At 45.9% G+C, this 18,211-nt stretch overlaps 1 protein-coding gene across 5 annotated transcripts in view; it reads right to left on the reverse strand.

Annotated features, from left to right (window-relative positions):
• The window catches only part of RNF216 (ring finger protein 216), a 75,770-nt gene that overhangs the window by 38,816 nt on the left and 18,743 nt on the right, over positions 1-18,211 (reverse strand). For all 5 annotated transcript variants that reach the window (XM_064389997.1, XM_064389996.1, XM_064390000.1 and 2 more), the window contains 9 exons: positions 17,709-17,785; positions 14,105-14,207; positions 13,097-13,261; positions 12,011-12,125; positions 11,599-11,738; positions 10,629-10,679; positions 9,530-9,667; positions 8,190-8,338; positions 7,665-7,743 (listed from right to left, as the gene is read on the reverse strand). In XM_064389997.1, the coding sequence (XP_064246067.1) occupies positions 7,665-7,743; positions 8,190-8,338; positions 9,530-9,667; positions 10,629-10,679; positions 11,599-11,738; positions 12,011-12,125; positions 13,097-13,261; positions 14,105-14,207; positions 17,709-17,785 (1,017 nt within the window). The remainder of the gene's footprint in view (positions 1-7,664; positions 7,744-8,189; positions 8,339-9,529; positions 9,668-10,628; positions 10,680-11,598; positions 11,739-12,010; positions 12,126-13,096; positions 13,262-14,104; positions 14,208-17,708; positions 17,786-18,211) is intronic.

Raw genomic sequence — 18,211 nt, forward strand, 5'->3', positions numbered from 1 at the left:
GGTGACTGGGATCCCACACATGACACACACTCAAGTTTCCTCTCTGCAGAGAATTTCTGCTGAGACCAGCCTGTACCTGCCCATCTACAGCCAAACCTTCAATGCCACTAATCCATCTGCTCCGGCCACACCTTCGCCCCAGGCTCTGCTGAAGCTGTTTATGACATGTCCTGTGAACCTAAAATAGAGCTGGGTTTGAACAGGTAACCCAGCATTTCCCCAGGCTTCCAAGGCTTGGGAATCTTCTCTGACTGACAGCAGCTCCCTCGAGAGCAACAGCTTCACCCCCCACCTAAGGCACACAATCCTCCCCATGCCACTGAATAAAGCTGCTGGAACTGCATCCTCAACTGCATCACCTGGGAATGTGGTTTTTTTCCTTTTCTATTCTCCTTTTCTTGCTAAGCCCAGCATAGAACCAAAGCAATAAAGGAGCCTATAGGTTTGGTGATGATTCCTTGGCTGATCCTACTGCTGAATGAGAACCCACAAGAAGACTGGAAGGGCTGAAGTGTCTCTCCATGCCAGGAAGACATGGTTTGGGGCAGACTCTGCTCCAACACTGAAAACCAGGGGTCTTCTACAGGAAGATTTGTAAAACAGTTGAACTCTGAAAGGTCTTCTTTCCTGTTTGGCATTTACAGTTTCCTACACGGTACCAGGCCTCTTGTGAGGGATGATGTACAAAGCAACACATGTGCTCTTTCCATTACCTGAAATCACTCACGTCACTCCCTCTTGAAATATAGATTTCAATAAATCAAGCTAATCAATGTTATGATTTAACTGCAGCACAGCTCATTCTGACACTTAACAGAACTACTCCAAAGTCCTCCAGCACAAAGGGCTTGAATGACTACCCAGAAAGCATAAAAACCCAGAAAACCCAGCAGGCTCATTGAGATGAACTCACAGAAGAATGGCAAAGGAAGGAAAAAAAAAAAAAAAGGAAAGATCAGCTTCAGAACTGCATGGTGGTTTGGGCCTTTCAAGTATCACTTCCTCTGTGGAGAGGAAGTGAGAGGAGCTGGAGGTTCTCAGATACAAACTGCTTCCCCTCCACAACAATGAGAGAAAACGATGGGCATTTTTAAAAAGAAAAAAAAAAACCACCAGAAGAAAAAAGAAAAGCAGGCCAGCCCTGAACACACTGTGACCAAATTAGGAAACAAACTCCACTGACAGCCTCCAGAATGGCCATCGTGTGCAGCAGCCTTGTGTTAGCTCAGGAAGTCTGATGACTGTGTCATCTGCTGAAATCTGTTTATGTGCAAACAGAAAGGAGAAGCAAAACACCTCCCCACAGTCCCTGCACCAGGTTGGGCCATCCCAAGGAGTCATCCCTGACTCGATGCCATTCCAAACCTCTGCTGCTGACTCACGCCCCTCCAAAGATAACTCTGTCCTGGAAGCACTAAGGTACAGCAAAATTAGGTGTATGGGGTTTTTTAAGTGCATTTTTTAACTGGTTAGCTGTAGCAGATGAAGCTGAGGTTAGAGATCAGTGATTACTACGACAGGAATGTGAGGGGGAGGAAAGAGAAGGAAGATACAACTTCTTGAGTAAGGTCAGAACAATGTTTTTAATTTGCCTTGGGAACAGCCTTTTTCCATCCCTTCCAACATCCATTTCCACTGCAGCAGCAAAATGATAACCTTGCTCCAACACTCTGCAAATACACTAGGCAGGGTTTTAACCTTAAACTGCTGTGGAAAGGAGCTGCACCAAGCTCACAGCAGTCCCAGAACACTCGGTGGCACTGCTACCCTGCTGTGGGGACACACAAGTGACTGAGCAAAGTTGTTTCACTGTTTAAAAATCAAACAAATGAAGGAATCTGAGCACTTTGGTCCATACAGAGATTTAGGGTTTCTCCCTGATGTTAGGGTGACTATGTTACATTACTCCCACTCTTGTCTGCATGAGATAGAAGAAAACTCTTGTCCCTTTCACTTTCAAAGGGATTGAGGAGGAAAAGGCAAAGCTCCAGCTCATCTCAGCCTGCAGCAGGTCTCAGCCTCAGCACAACTACAGCTTTCAGGGTCCTTCCAGCACCAGGAGCTTTACTACTCCACCAATTCTCTACATTCAAGGCAGCCAACAGTCTTTCACAACACTCTCAGGGTGCTCTTATTCAATTCCTCATGGAATCCATCACCTATCTCCAAAGACAGTCACCATAAACCAGAACTGACCACCACAGGTGCTGCATCTCTCACTGCTCCCTTTGCCTAGGGACAACAGGCTAAACAAGATGCTGAAGCTTAAATTTCCATCTCCAGATGAAGTTGTACTCAGTTTATTGCTTCTGAACCTTTCCCCAGCAAAGGACAAAGCTATGAATGGAGGGTAGCACTGCTACCAGCTGACACACAGGCACTCACTGGTCAGTGAACAGCCTTTTCAATTGGCTTTTCACTGACTAGATATTGCTGCAGGAGGCAGAAAGCAAGCTTTTTTTACAAGGACTAAGCTTTGTTGCTCAAAATTGTACCGACTTACAGTCTATTTTTAAAGGGACTAGTCTGAGTTTCTGCTTTCAGCAGGTTTTTTTTTCTCTGCAAGAGACAGATACCCCATTTAATCTGACCTCTTTCCTCAGGTCCATTTCCAGGCTGGGCCTCACCCTCTCCTCCTGTCAGACTCATTTATCAAGTGAAGCATTTCCACATACCACCGCATAAACAGACTTGACCTTGTTAAAGCAGCAGCAGCACCTGTGCTCCCACTGATGGAGTCTCTGCACCCCACCACAACAATTAACCCAGCCCACTCCTACCCTCTTTCCAGGTGGGGTATTCTCACAGCTTCTACAGCCCTTTCCTATGTGTTTCAAAGGGTGACAAGCTGGCAAGCAGTGATTTGGGGCTCCTTCTCTGGAAAGGGGCATTTAGGATCAACTTACTGCTGGCACCACTCAGTTCTTGCAACTGCTCGTGCCCATTCCAAGCACACAGCAAAAATCAAGGTGTAAGACAGTACCCCCAACATGTAGCCTTCCCTTGTTCCCCTTGCAGTTTCCTCCCAGGATAAGCAGCTTGCCCAGCATAAATCTGGGGATGAGAAGCCCTCCCAGCTCTCAGCACTCCCCAAGCAATGGTGACCCTCCCCACCTCGATGGCACAGCCCACATGGCTCAGCGCACGTGCCCGTCCTCCACGGGACTGAACTTTTAAAGTTTGCTTTACCACGAGCTCTCTCCTGTTATCTATCTCCCTTTAGAACCCGGCAATAAAACCTAGTGGGGTGTTATCTGCTGCCTACAATCACCTCAACCCCACCTTCGACCCTGGTCCCTCCCTCTGGCCCATCCCTCTGCGGAGATAGGGAAGGAGGCTCCGATAGCATCGCGCTCGCCCTGCCCGCGGCTCGGCACCGGCACCGCGGCTGCAGCCGAGCTTCAATGTCCTTTTATGGAAGAAAAATGAAAATCGCCTGCCCAGCCGTGGAGAGCCTGAGCCGGGCTGAGCCGAGCTGACAGACGGAAACTCGCCATTTGTTGTGGTTTTGGCACTGAGAGCACCCAGAGAGTTCCCATGCGCGCTGCAAGTTTAAAAAGGGCGCAGCGGAGAGCTCCAGAGCAGGAGGTGTCGGGGATGCAGCGCTCAGGAGGAAGGTGGCAGAGCCATGAAGAGATGGCTTAGAGAATTCTCCTGATAGGAACACGTGGGAGACAGGTCTCCAGATCCAAGTGGACACAGGCATGAGTGCTCCATTCCCAAGCCCCATCCTTGGAAGTGTTCAAGGCCAGGATAGAGCCCTAAGCAACCTGGTCTAGCAGGAAATGTCCCTGCCCATGGTGGGGGGGTGAAAATGAATGGTCTTTAAGAGTTCTTTCAACCCAAACCATTCTGTAGTTCTATGAAGACATGTAACAACGTCATCCACACCACATTTCCTTCTCTTCCTTATCCCAACAAATTTTCTTAGGAGACACAGGAGGAATTTAAACACAGGAGCTGGGACTTGAGGTCATTGCCACCAAGAAGAAATTAGCAAGGGGTCTGCTACAGCAAATGCCACCTTCGGCTCTGCTCTGTACTAAAGCTGTGGGGCTAAGCTCCAAGTAACAATCAAATCCAAATAAACAGGCTCAAGGAAAAACATACGGATAATAGCAATAAGAATGTCTGAACAGAGAATGAGATGGGGCCACGGGACTTTCAAAATGTTTGCACTGCTGTCAGGAAGCTGAATGAGACAGCAGACTTCAACAGCTGGGAAAACATGTTGCAAAACAAGGAGAATTAAGTAATTCTCCATATGTATATCCTACTCTGAGGCATTCTGGACAAGCTCAATTTCTCCAACCAGGACAATCTTTTTTTCCATGTTGCACACGCACCCTGCCAGCTACAAATCCTGATACAGTTTAAGCCTAAATCCACAGCACATCTGGAGTCAGGCAGGGCAGCTCTGGGCAGCATGGCCCAGCCTTTAGCACAGAAGTAATGGGCCCTGTGGTATGTGTTGGATGACATCCTTGGACAGCTGTGTCATCCTGAACACATCCCCTGCTGCTGGGTGCTGGATTACACAAACAGTTCCCCCTGCACTCTATAAAACACTCCTAAGCAGTGTTACCCACCTCTGAACCACAAGCAGCTGCATGTGCCTTGCTGTACCAGGTACAGGGTGTCACAGTATCCCCCTCCTTCTGCAACTTTAGGTCTTGTTGATCAAGCAATAATTTATTTCAGCAAGACCCCTCCTCTCAGAGCCGTGCAACCTCTCAGTGCGACTCACGCTCGTTATCAGTGCTGGTGTGCCCTGCAAAGAGTGGTTGTGCTCAGGCACAGCTCGGTGCAAGTTTAAACCTGCCTCACTTCCAGCAGAAAATGAAGGCTAAAAGCAGCTGGGTGCATCTGTTCCTAGCCAGCACCTCCAAATCAATCCCGAGACACAGAACAGCTTAATAAGGCGTGCCCTAAAACACAAAGTCTCAGTGCTGCTAATTAAAACAACATGAGGATTGCTGGTGGCCAGAGAGCCTAAGCTGAAGATGAAAGGCAAAAGAACAGAAATTTTATCCATCTGAGATAGGCACATCAATGCTCGAGGCAGTCCCCAAAATCGCTGTGGATGCAGAGGAATGGCAGCTGCCCAGGCCAAGGACAATGCCATCCCACACCACACAGCCACATGCCACCACCTCTTACACCCAGCCAGCACTGACCCAGACAACTGGGTACCATAAAGCAATAAAAATTCCATGCTATGAAAAGGAGTTTTAAGGAAAAGTCTTGGAAATGCAAGTCCCTGCAATGTGGCCTGGCTATGAAAGGAGTGCTGGGGGTTTCAAGCTCTCTGCTGCTCCGTGCATGCATTATTTCCATGGCAACGGCAGCTTTCAGCTCCCCATCTCTTGCTGGCTGAAAGCCCTGCAGTGCTTTGTGCTGAGACTGCAAAGAAGGGAAACCATCTCCCTCTCCCACAACACGGCGCCAGGGCCGGCAGCAGCTGGGAACAAAAGCCTTGTCTTCAAATTGTGGGGTCTTGGGAGGAGGGAGGCTGAGCAGAGAGGATGGACTTCCTTTTCTGGTGGAAAACAGCACTTCCCCCACCAGGCAGAAGTGCACCCTCACCTCCCAGTGCTGCACAACTCAACCAGCAACATGTGCCTTTCCTTGTTTTACCACAGTTGCCAGGTTTGGGCTGCTCTGTAGTGCTGGGAGGAGGAATGTACATCCTTAGAGATGAGAAATCTGAGTGCTGCTTTCATGGAGGGATCCCTCCAAGATGGAGGCATGGAAAACCCTCCTGTCACCAGGAAGCCTGGCTCCATGTGCAGTCAGCAGCCTATTACAGAGCAAAACCTCAATAATCAGCCAAATTTGAGTAAAAGCTGCCTCTGCCCCAGCACCAGCTCAGACTGCACACACACACAATGCACTGTAGGGTGGCTCGGTGATAAGTGGTCTTTTTCCTTGGCTAACTAAGCTTTTCCTCCACCCTGCTGTTTGTCATATTAAGACTCAAGCCCTGGCCACCTAACCAGGAGCCAAACTTGATGCCCCACAGCTGGAGCCACAGTGGCCCTGGCAGATGGTGCCAGCTCATCTGCATGCTCCCCGTGCAGCCCAGCACTCACAGGAGGCAGGGCAGCTCTGCCTGTTGCTCAAGTTACAAATAGCCACAGTTTGGCCCCTGCAAGGTGCAAATGACTGGAACTACAGATGAGATGCACAGGCAGTGAGCTGGGCATGTGTAGATCTCTTACTGTTGAGCCCAGCACACACACACACAGCCAAAGTGAAGGCTTGCAGCTGGCTCACATCACTTGCTTTACAGCACATCCATAGCTGGCCCAGATAGGAATGAACCTCCCTGGAAGATTTAATGGAGACCCCGAGGGTATCAACACAAACTCCCAAAGCCAGGTGAAGGATCCAGGTGATGGAGCACAGGGATACAACAGGCTCACCATCTGGTCCTCCTCTCCCCACCCTCAAAGAGCTCTGAGATTTTGGGAGAGACACATTTTGACCTTCCCCTTTCCACACTTCCCCTTGCTTTAGGTTCAGCTATGTGAGTGCAGTCCTTCCAGCCAGAGAGGGACTCCTTCCAGGATCAGTCATCACCACCAGCAAGTCTGCCAGAGGCACTGCTAGAAAAGCCAGTGCATCCTCTCCAAGCTCTGTGGAGTTCCCTAGATTAGCCCTTTCCTCCCTTAGGGCAACCATTTCCTGCAAGCAAGAGCATTAACTGAAATTCTTCATTCTGGAGAGAGAGGAGATAGCAGGAATATGAAGAACCACTGCAGCTGATGCTGAGACACCACATCCTGCTATCCAAATTCCTCACCCTCGACTTCAAATCCTAAAGTCGTTAAAGACTTCTAAGAAGAGCACAAAGCTACTCAGCAGATTTTCAGCTAATGAATCAACACAAGCTGTCCAGGAAACCAGAAATCCAGCCCACTGGAATGCTGTAACCCCAGGGAGGGGGGGAACAGGCAGTACACTAGGAAGGAAATGAAACAGTGAAGCAGTAGGAAAGGAACATTTCAGCACTGATCCTTACCACGGTACTCTGCTGCATTATACATTTTAGGGAAAAAGTGACTTCAATTCATTTTGCCCATTGAAGGGTTCATGTTTTTCAAGCCTAAATTCTGTTTTTTAGTGCTGACATATGTACATTTTGAAAACAGCTCGGCTTTTGCAAAAACAGTTAGAAAAAAATTGAGATTTAAACGTGAATCAACATTGCCACCTAGTGCCTAGCAAAGCCCCTTGCCCCAACACTGGGACATTCCTTTCCCCATTGTGAAGGGTAGATTGTAACAAAACCTATCTGGAGATCAGGATCTAAAATAGAATTGTGCATATTTCATTAACAGCTTTCTCCCCCAAAGTAAGTTTGATTTTCACACCAGAGTTCAGTGCTGGCAACTTCAACTTCTCCAGACAACAGAATTTAACTGTCTATTAAGTGTTTTTAGCTAAGACCTTTCAAGAAAAGATAGGACACCTCTATCAACAGTGCCCTGAAATTCACCTGTCCAGGCACCCAATGTTATAGGAGATCAGTAGGATCCAGCAAACACTTTGCTGCCCTATGCAGTCACATGAGACACTGCTACAAGGAAGGGTGAGTTGTCCTCCCAGCTCTCCTTCCCAACACTCCAGAAGAGACCAGAGGTGAAGCAAGCCCCAATTACCTTTCTGCAGCGGGGATTGGGGCAGCTGAACCGCTTCACATCGCTGTCCAGCAGAGCTGGGAAGTTACAGAAGGGACACCTGTAGCCCAAAACAAGATGCCATTAATGCAGAGTGCCAAACATAGCTTTACTGAAAGCTGATTTAGTCAAATAGCTGCATGGAAGTTGCTAAGGCTGCCAACCCAATGCTTGTTGCCAGGATGTGCTGACTATTGCCTTTTTGCTCATATTTCTTCAATCACTTCCCCGTTTGCAATCAAAATATTATATGCTCAGCACTGCTTTTGACCATGTAATTTAGTGGATCAGCACAGAGCTGGCAAGCAAGTCTTGGGGGAGACAAGTCTATTGAATTTTAATCTGCTCCTAGTCAAAGGCAGAATAAAAACAGACCTGGGAAGGCAGAAGACTGAATTTATAATCCAGCTCTTTAAAAGCTACCTATCTCAGAGTCAGCACAAACACAGAGTTCCAGGGAACAATTTTGCACAGCAGTAAGTGCAGCAGTCTCTGTGGGACACTCACCTGACGAGCTCATCTGCACAGGCAGCAGCCACCTCCTCCTCGGCCTTGCGCTCGTAGTATTTGCAGAGGATGTTCTCTGGAAGCACTTTCTCCAGCTCACTGGTGGGGAAGGAACACGTGCAACTGCCTTCCATGCAGCTGAGCTCTGACTGGGGTTGGAAAGAGGGCTCAGGTTCAGTATGACATTAGCAAAAGGCAACTCAGGATCCAGAATATTTCCAAGCAAATCGGTGCAGAGCCTTGCTCAGACAGAGCGAGAGCTAAAGTCAGCACATCTCAGAATGACTGGGGTTTAGGGACTTGAAAAATCATCCAGTTCTAAATCACTGTCATGGGCAGGGACAGCTTCCCTATCTCAGCTTGCTCCAAGCCCTGTCCAGCTTGGCTTTGAACACTTCCAGGGATGGGGCATCTGCAACTTCTCTGGGTAACCTGTGCCAGTGCCCCATAACAAAAATTTTTTTCCAGTATCTCATCTAAATCCACCTAAATGACTGCCAGAGAATGGGTTCAGTATGGAAAGAACAAGCCTAATTAAACAGATCAGGCCTCAAACAAGCACGGGGCAGGAAGATGCAGCTGCCAGCTAGGATCACAATTCACTCCAAGTTCACTGTGACCATATATCAGCCCGTTATTATTGTTCAGTCTCTGCTGAGAACCAGCACTCACACACCACATTCTTTTCAATAAAGTCATATGAAATATAGCTGCCAGTTTATACATTTACATGAAATGGATCCCAGAGTACAACGGCATCCCACAGTTTGAGCATCATATCCTGAGGCAAAGGAGCAGACACACTTCAGAGCAGGTTAATGACTTGTTTATAGCTCAGCTAAGTACCAGGATAATTGCTAGCTAAATCAGAGACTAAGGAGGTTAGTAGTACCGTAGAGGAACCAACCCCCCAATTAAGTTGGGATGACAGTGATATTATGAAGGACAAACACTCTTAGGTAGAAGGAGACAGGCCAAGTCAGAGATAATTGTTCTCTGTGCAGATACCATTGGTTTATTCAGTAGAAAATAAAAGCTAAACAAGTTATTGTTTTACTATAAGCGTTGTATAAAGTTTTCCTAACAATCAAATTGCTAAGCACAGAGAAAAAAAGAAAAAGGAGGTTAGTAACCCTGAAATCTCGTGCAAAGATCACATTGTGAAGTTGTTGGCTCCACTTGATGGCAAGACTGACTTGAATGGAATGGTGTCCTGAAATCCAAGTATTTCCTGGGAAGTGCAGCTACATCTGTTTTAAGTAACAACACTACACAAACAGCAATGTCATCTCCCAACAGCAATTACCCATTTCCCCCTTGTCCAGTTGTGAAATCCTTACCTTCCCAGAGCCAAAAACTGCCTCCTGAGCATATTTAATTAGGCACTCCTTGCAGAACAAGTGACCATCTGCACACTGAGTCAACTCTTCGAAGGCAAACTCCCCGTAGCAGCAGCGGCACTCGATCATCTGCCCGTCCTGCAGCCACCAGAGGAACCAGCATCAAAACATCAACAGCTATAGCAACACACACACAACTGCAAGCCAGAAAAAACTGCCAGCATTAATCCTAAAAACCAGCTGCAGATATACACCATTCCATTAGATATCTTATTTGGTGGTCCAAATTCCCTAAGTGCGGTCAGAAACTCAGTTTTAAGTCACTTTGTGTCTACATGTCCTGCTTGACAGGTTCCAGAAAGCTGCAGAACATGCAGTGATTAATAATTCTCAGTTCACAGGCAGAGCAGCATCTTGGGTTGGGGAACTGCAGTCACAGGGAAGCAGCTTGAGTGTGCACACCACTCTCATGGGGAAAACCAAGATTCAGATCTGGTACCCTCTAAAGGAACATTTACCATCTGCCTGGGCAGACCCTGTCTTGGCCTCTTAATTGTGGAGGTGGAAAGGTTTGCCACTGCTAAAAAGTCAGTAGAGCCCACTTTTCCAAAGTTTGAAAAGGAAATGAGCATTGAAACCAAAATGTAATGCACAGCTGCTGAAGTGCTCTGTACATTTTCTCTGAAGCAGAAGAACTGATTTTCATGTTTTTAAAGAATTCTTTCTGCAAACAAGGAAGGCCTCACTGGCCAAGCTCCAACAACAGTGGATCTGTTTTAAACAGTAATAAAGGCAAGAATGAGAGCAAACCTGATGCTATTCTGTTGCAATGTTTGTTCTGAGCAGTGAAGATACAAGCTGAATTACTACAGATCATTACATGCATCAATACTGTCTTGCTGGCCTCAGCTCCTGTCTACCTCTCCTAAAAGCCAGCCAACAAACATTACACAGGTTTTGTCAGCTCAGCAAAAGCAGCACAGTGAAATGCAGCTTCAGAAAAGCTTCATTCCAGAGTTAAAAGAATCTGTGAAGGAGGAAGTGCAAAACAGCGTCTGTGCACAAGCTGAATTCAACTTACAACATTATAGATACTGACCTTCTGATACTGCTCCTCATTCATCTGCAGAGCCAGGAGGAAGTCTGCATGCTGCAAGAGACATGTGCATCTGTATTTACAGAATAGATAAAGCAATTTTCCAAACTCTCCACTCATTTACATTATCTCAGGACTCACAAACCACCATAAAAGGCTCGCTGTCTGCTTGTAACATCACTCAGCCCATCCCTCCAATCCATTAAGCTATTTATGATTCAGCTAAAACAGATGGGAGAAGCAAAGGCAGCAAGAACAAAGAACCAAATTCTGTCTTGTGGGGTTCAGGTTTCCATGGGCAGAGATGATCTCACCCAATGGGCCCCTCCAGAGAACATGAGCTTTTTGCTTCAGAGGAGACCTTATCCATCTGCCTAAGAGACAAGGATCTTTAAGGAGCTACTTTAGAATGGACTGTGGATGCAGAGCTGTGAGTTCAGTCTTTCCTCAGCCGAGGAGAAGAAGACATCACAGCAGTGGGTGTTGCAGGCTCTGCTTCAAAACACCCAGTTCTCAGCACAGGACAAACCCTTCTGCAGCCACAGGACTGCCAGCCTGGGGAGAGCAGTGAGTGGACACACTGCCTTGGGCCTGGCCATTACTCACCACCAACACTGAGCTGCAATTACAAGCCCTAAAGCAGCAGAGAAGCCTGCTAACAATTAGAGGAAAGAATTAATTAGTAGAGTTTTCACCACTTCATAGCAAAACCCCCCCTCCAGAATAGTGTTTGCACAAGCAGCAGCTGCATATTTAAGCAAATATGAAATTCTGTGCTTGGCTTCTTTCCTTTAAAATTGAGTTACTTGGGAAAAGACATATGTGTTAACAGGTAGGGAAGGGGAAAACATAGTTATTCAATATTCGGTTCAGTGTTTGAATTCCTGTAAGAGACAGATTTTTCATGTTTAGGGCCAAAACTTCAACAGTTGTTGAAGATTTGCACATGATCAAAGCAGCTCCTATCACTCACCTCTGCCATCTCTTTCACTTTCTGCTCATAGAACTCCTGCTCCAGGAGCACCGGGGGGAGAAGGGACAGCCTGTCATAGGTCCTCCAGTGGCGTCTCTTGTTCTCCAGGAAGAACATGCGCTTCTCAATTTTCACATCCCCTGAAGCAGAGTTAAAGGCTCAATAAAAAGGGATGGAGCAGCCAGAACAAAGTTTAAATCCTCCTTCCTGCATACACCACCAGCTGCAGACTTTCAGCAGCTCACACAGCACTTTACCAAGCAGGGGTGCTAATGAGGAGCATCTCCAAAACAGATACCACTGACAGAAACTCAGCTCTTTTGGGACCACATCCCCTTTCAAGAGTTGCTGCAAGCCAGTTCTGCTTACAATAACGATGCAGAGAGCACAATACACACAGCTTGGCATTTACCTTGCTCAAATTTGAAGTCTATATAGGAATATTGATTCATTTCTTTCCTCCTTTTTCGTTTCCCGCTGGTTTCGGGAGACAGCTCCTGCCACTTTTTGATAGCATCTGAAAAGGCCTAGAAAACAACATACAGGCTTAAATCCTGTGCCTGGAAGAAAGCAGGAGCACTTAATTCAAGCTGAAGCACAGTACAAACATGGGCAATGGACTGATCCAAAACTGGAAAGCCAAACACTCAAAAGAGAGGCAAATCTACATCTTTCCTCTGCTAACCTTGTTGCTTTGTGTACTCAAAGTAATTATTCCATAAAAACAAAGCAGGTGAATGATACTTCATAACAGCTCAGCTGTTAATATCAAAGTGGGCACCAGCTGTATTAAACAGAGCTGGTTTGGCTTTTTTTTTGTTGCTAGGCTTGGGTTTTTGTTTAAAAAGGTGAGGTTCAAATACTCAATCAATCAAGAGAACAGACAACAAGTTTTGTTTTAGTTAAGTCCTGGAACAGTAGAGAAACAAGCTCAAGCAAGGCCATATCAGAGGAGCAGATCTAAGTCAAAAACTTGAACCCACAATGACATTCAGCTTGCTGATACTTCAAGCAAGTGTCTTTGCATCTCCATGACAGTGAAGCTCTTTTACAAGGAACACAGGACTCATGCCACAAGTCATAATAAGACAAAGCAGGACTGGCTACTTCTTAATTTCATGCAGCCAATTAACCAGCAGCAGCAGTTAAATGTTTTAAGATTTAACTAAATGTCAGGGGTTTATTGGCAATTATCCTGCACTTCAGTGGTGACATACAGGAACACTTCCCAGTTTAATGCATCACCCACCATGAGCCAGCTCGTGTTTCCCCAGCTCTCCTAATAGGGAAAGAAAAAACTTCCTGCAGCATTCTGTCTGGCTAATAAATTTTGAAAATCTCTACTAAATGGATTAAAACTTCTTAAAAGGAAAGGAAGATTATTATAAAACCCATAACACACAGCAGCAGATGGTACAGTAAGGCCAAAGTCATCACAGTGCTCTCTGCAGGCATGGGAGATAAGCTCAGGAAAGAAAAGAGACTTGAACTGGAGCACCTTTCGTGTGATTGCATAGTGCCCCTTGAGCTCGTGCAGTGCCCACTTGATGTCCTGGCTGCTCAGCATTTTGAAGTCTGCCATGAGGAGATCAGCTGCCTGAATAAAGCACCGCTGGTCAAGGGGGGCGAGTTTGGAAAAGTCAAAGTAGTCCACTTTAGGCACCTAAGGAGAAAATGGAAAAGATTAAAAGGCTGCTGTAAATGCACACAGGAACGTCACAAATGGCTCTCTCAGTGATCAGATTGATTCTGCAAGACCCCCCAAAATTCAGGGTATGTGGCATCCAACTTTGAGCACCTTAGCAGCGTGGGAGCAAAGCCTATTGGCCCCTATTCCCTGTGACCTGCACAAGGGAAAATGTAGTTTAAAACCATGGTGTGTGGCTGTCTGAGACAGCAAAGGGAAGAAATATTTAGTAAATTGTTCATGATGAAGAGTGAACAACTTTATCAGCTCAAGGTAGAGAGATGCTTCCAGGAGTAGAAAGAGGTATTCAACATGTCTCTCAGGCCACACAACATCCTCAAAGCAGCTCAGAGAGAATTTTTTGCTAAATGGATGTTTTAAAACACAAAATTAAGCATCTGTAGGGAGATTTGCAGTTAGGAGGCTGCAAGGCAATGCCTAAAGGCCTCACAAGAGAGACCCGAGGGCCAAGGCTACTTCATGTGACAGAAAGATTGTGGAATTCTTGTCTCAGTTATCAAAATGAACACTTGAGATGGGGCAGTGACAGGCAGGCAGGGCAGAGGGGCTTGCTGGAGGCAAGGGAGCAGACACTGTGCAGCTCTGGCACAGCCAAACAGGAAAGGCTTGGAAGTCCTCTTGCAAGCAAGTAATTATTGCTATTTAACGCTGCCTTACACATACCCAGAGGCCTCCTGTGAAAGCCAGGCTCAGTCAAGCACTCTGCAAACACACACTAATCAAAGCAGACATCCCAAGGTCCACTCAGGCTGAACAGACTGCCCAGGGGCAGCAGGAGATGTGGATACTCTCACTTGCCTTTGTCTCATCTTGGCTGGCAAGCAGGCTGCTGCTGGGGTTTAAAACCACTCTGCCTTCCTTCTTTGGGTAATCTGGGTTTTCCAGAAGAAAGTTACAAAGTCTGAAAAGATAAATATAGTTACTTTAGGGTTGGGGAGCTCAGGTTCATTTCTCATTTGTCTAATTTTTAGTATAATTTAATTATGACGTCACATAAGCCTGCCCTGTAAGGACCAAGGTTTGTCCTATTTGCAAACTGCAAATAAATAACTGAGAATTTAAATGAAAAATTATCAGCTGTGTGGCTGCAGAAGGAAAAGCAAATAGGTTTGTCTTTCAATAATTAAGTTTACATACATGAAGCTGGTATGGATGAGCTACTAATCATCTACGAAAAAAAACATCCAAAAATCCCTACAAAACCCATGAAAGGGTCATGTCTTCCTCGACAAACTATTGCAGATTCAAACTTGAATCAAAGCCTCCATTCTCAGTCTACCTTCACTTCATTAAAGCAGCCAGAGCAACCTGGATTAGTTCAAAATGTCCCTGACCACAGAAGAGAGGATGGAACTGGGTGATCTTTAATGGCCTTTCCAACCCAAACTATTCAGTGACTCCATGATTAAAGCAGAGACAAAATCATGTTTAAGATGTGTGTCTCCATGGAATACAGACTCTGAATTCAGGTTTCATTGTAACAAAGCTTGCAATCACACCAGCATTACACAAATTCCACTAGAAACTGGTCTGGTGAGAACAGCACTTAGAAAATAACCACTAAAATTGCTGAAAATTTGCCTAATAGCCTGTAAATGCAGCATATCTGAGGTCCTACCACAAACAGTAAAAACTGTCAGGTAAGTGTAGTTTAACTGAGTATTTTAGCTTAGAAAAGACTCAGCAAGGGGTTTTCAAATGCCTCATTGGTGAAGAGCCACAAATACTCCAGAAAGCTTCTGAAAGGGCAGCCTGAATCAGGCTCCCACAGCTTTTTCTCAACCCTCACCATGCAGCTGTGCTGGCTGGGGCAAGCAACACAAGCTGTTCCTCAGTTTCCCCAGCTGCAGAATAAGATCCTTCTGAAAAGAGCCAGGACAAGCAATTAACATTTTAAAAACTACTGGAATGAGAAGGTGCTAGGCTGCAGCAAAGACATAATTGCAGCTAATTTACATTCCTGATGTCAGAAATCAGTCCCTAATTAAGAAATCTGAACTGGCTTGAAGCATTAACCCACTATCAAGGCACGATTACTTTAGCTCTGCTTTCACATTCAAAGCAGGGGCATTTCTTTTTGTTTAATCAGGTATTGACATATTGAGCCAGAAGCTTTTGATTGAGTGTGAATGCTCCAGCACACAAAAGCTCAATAGATGATACCCTGCTAAGAGGGGCTCCCACATCTTATCTTTCACATCAGCTGAAAGTTTTAAGAAGATCATTTCGGGAAAAACAACAAATATCTTGGCACTGAGCATTTAATAGCTTTCAGCTCCCACGTCCTACCATCCCTTTGGTAAAAGATAACTGTTTTAATCCAACAAAACAGAAACTTCAAGGAGCTCAGATCATGGCTCTGAGGAAAGGGTTTCAGCTGGGGCACGGCCAGGGTACATTTGAACTCTCCTGCATGTTGCCATTTCAACGCTGAGCATTTTGGGGGATGTTGACCTCCAGTGTGTGACAATTAGTTAAGTGGGTCCTGCTGCACAGCACACCCACACTCATGGCACTGTTCATTAATATCTGCACCACAGGACACAGAGCTGGTTAAAAGCCTCACCCCTGCCCAAAACCACTCACCCTTAGTTATTATATTTCAAGCCTGATTCAGCTTGACACACCATGGAGATCAAAAAGACCCTGCCAGCGAGGCTGACCAGTGCTTTGACCCATTTGTTCTCACACAAAAGCTGCAGTGACAACTCAAAAGATGGTTTGGTTAAAGGAATAAAAATATGGAGAAGAAATCTTTATCATCCAGTAAGTGGGTAACGCACCGCTGAGCAGACACTGTAGCTGGCCTACAGGGAAGCCTGGAAGCACCTTTTCATCTCCCTGGGTCTGTGGCACACAAAGGGAGAGAGGAGATTTCGGGAGCAAAAAGGGAAGGAACACATTAAGACTGACAGAAGCCAATAGTGGGATTTAATTCCATCAGGCTTTGCTAAATTCCCCCAGGACACAAACCCGAGTTTTTTCACACAATCTGGGAGGGTCCTGCAGCCAGATGCACACCTTCAACAGCCCAGCTGCCCCAGGAATGGCTCTGCTTGTCTTCTACATTCCCACCACAACCAGCCACCCTGAGGTGCACCCAGTCCATGGTGTGGGCACCCCAAAGCTGCTCCACCACTACAGGGAAAGCACTTTTGAAAGACCAGAAAGAAATTCTAGTCTCTTGACTTTCTAACCAAGAAGCCCTACTTGGGAGACACAACTTCACAGCACAGACAAAGCAGCAGAATAGGAAATCTGTGCCCAATGGATGGGATCATCCTTACTTCCTCACCAGTTAACTTACTTATGGCCCAATGACTAATTCTAAGCCTCACACATTTAAATGCTGCTTAATTAGTGCCCTAGTTAGCTGGAAAGGGCACTGGGTTTATACAGATGAATACTCTGGCAACCAACACCTATTCCTCATTTTTGGATCACACAGCCACCAGTTTGGACATGCTGGAGATAACAGAGACAGTTGCAGAGGGAGAAAGAGAGGCCACCAAGCATCAGACAGCAGTCACAAGTGATTTACTTCAAACCATCTCCCCTCGGTGCTGCTGGTGCCAGCACACGCAATCCTTCACTCCCCAGCTCTACCCACAAGGGCAGGGAGATGTTCTAACTCAGCTGGAAGGTTAATCACTTTTTTTTTCATCTTTTGACTCTAACTTGACTCCCAGAAATCTCCAGCATGATGAACATTAAGGTATTTCTGAGCTGTTAGTGCAATTTGGAAAGCAAGTCCTCACGTCAGTTTCCTTCTCCTTTTATTTAATTTTCTTGTTCATGTTTCTGCTCAGTTTGACCAAAATCAGTCCCTCATCAGATCTCTAGAACCAATCCTACCAGCCCTCAAATGTGTTTGCTCTATTTTATCCCCAAAAAGTGATGGAGAGAATTCAAACAGCACCACTGCTACTCAAGCAACTAAATGGGATAAAAGCCAGCATCTTGAGACTAAATAATGGACTCCAAGCCAGTGTCAGCTTTACCTGGAAAAGTCCAAAAACCAGTGAAATGAAGGAGGGAATGATTTCCTCCAACTCAAAACTCACCAACTGATCTCCATACTATGTTTTATAGCAGTCCTTGTAACCTCAATCCTGACACTCTTTTTAAGAGCCCTAGTAACAGGTAAGACAAAATTTTATGTAGTATCTTTAAATAGGCAAATTATCTTTAAAACAGAGAAGCTACAGCACAAGAGAACTAGAAAGGACTTAAAAACAGCTCAATCAGAAGAACAAACAAAAAGAGTCTGTGCTCTGTGGCACTGCCAAGGCAGTGCTGAAGGCCCAGCCTGGATGTGCTCTGAAGCAGCATCCCTGGCAGGGGGTACATGGGAAAGTGCTGCAGTTGTAGGACACACTCTGGTTCTTGCCTCTGTACTTACACATTTAAGTCATAGCAGTTCTTGATGATGATTAATTCTTCAATATATTCCTTCTTCACATCTGGGAATCTTGCTTCCTACAGTAGGAAAAGCTAAAGGTTATGTAGGTATTAGAGAAGCTGTGTAACAGACATGGCATCCAGAACAGGGATTTACATGTAATTAATCAACACAATCCTGGGACTTGGGGCAAAATGGTCAAGAGACCATTTACAGCCATCCAGCCTTGCTCCACAGGATGGCTGCTAGCAGCTCTTTCTCAAAGGAAGAGTGAGGGCAGGGATGTGAAAAGCCAAGAGCACCTGGCCTAAAGAGAGATTCACCTCCATAGGAATGAACTTCAACACAAGGCAAGGGAATATTTACCTTCAGCATAACCAGCAAGGAGCTCCAGATTATGTGCTGAAATACAACATTCCAAAGCAAAAGGAAATAAACCAACAACATATACACCCACCCATTGAACCCAGACACACCAGCAATGAGACCAGAACAGACAACAA

This window comes from Passer domesticus, chromosome 15 (genome assembly GCF_036417665.1).
Source record: "Passer domesticus isolate bPasDom1 chromosome 15, bPasDom1.hap1, whole genome shotgun sequence".
NCBI lineage: Eukaryota > Metazoa > Chordata > Aves > Passeriformes > Passeridae > Passer > Passer domesticus.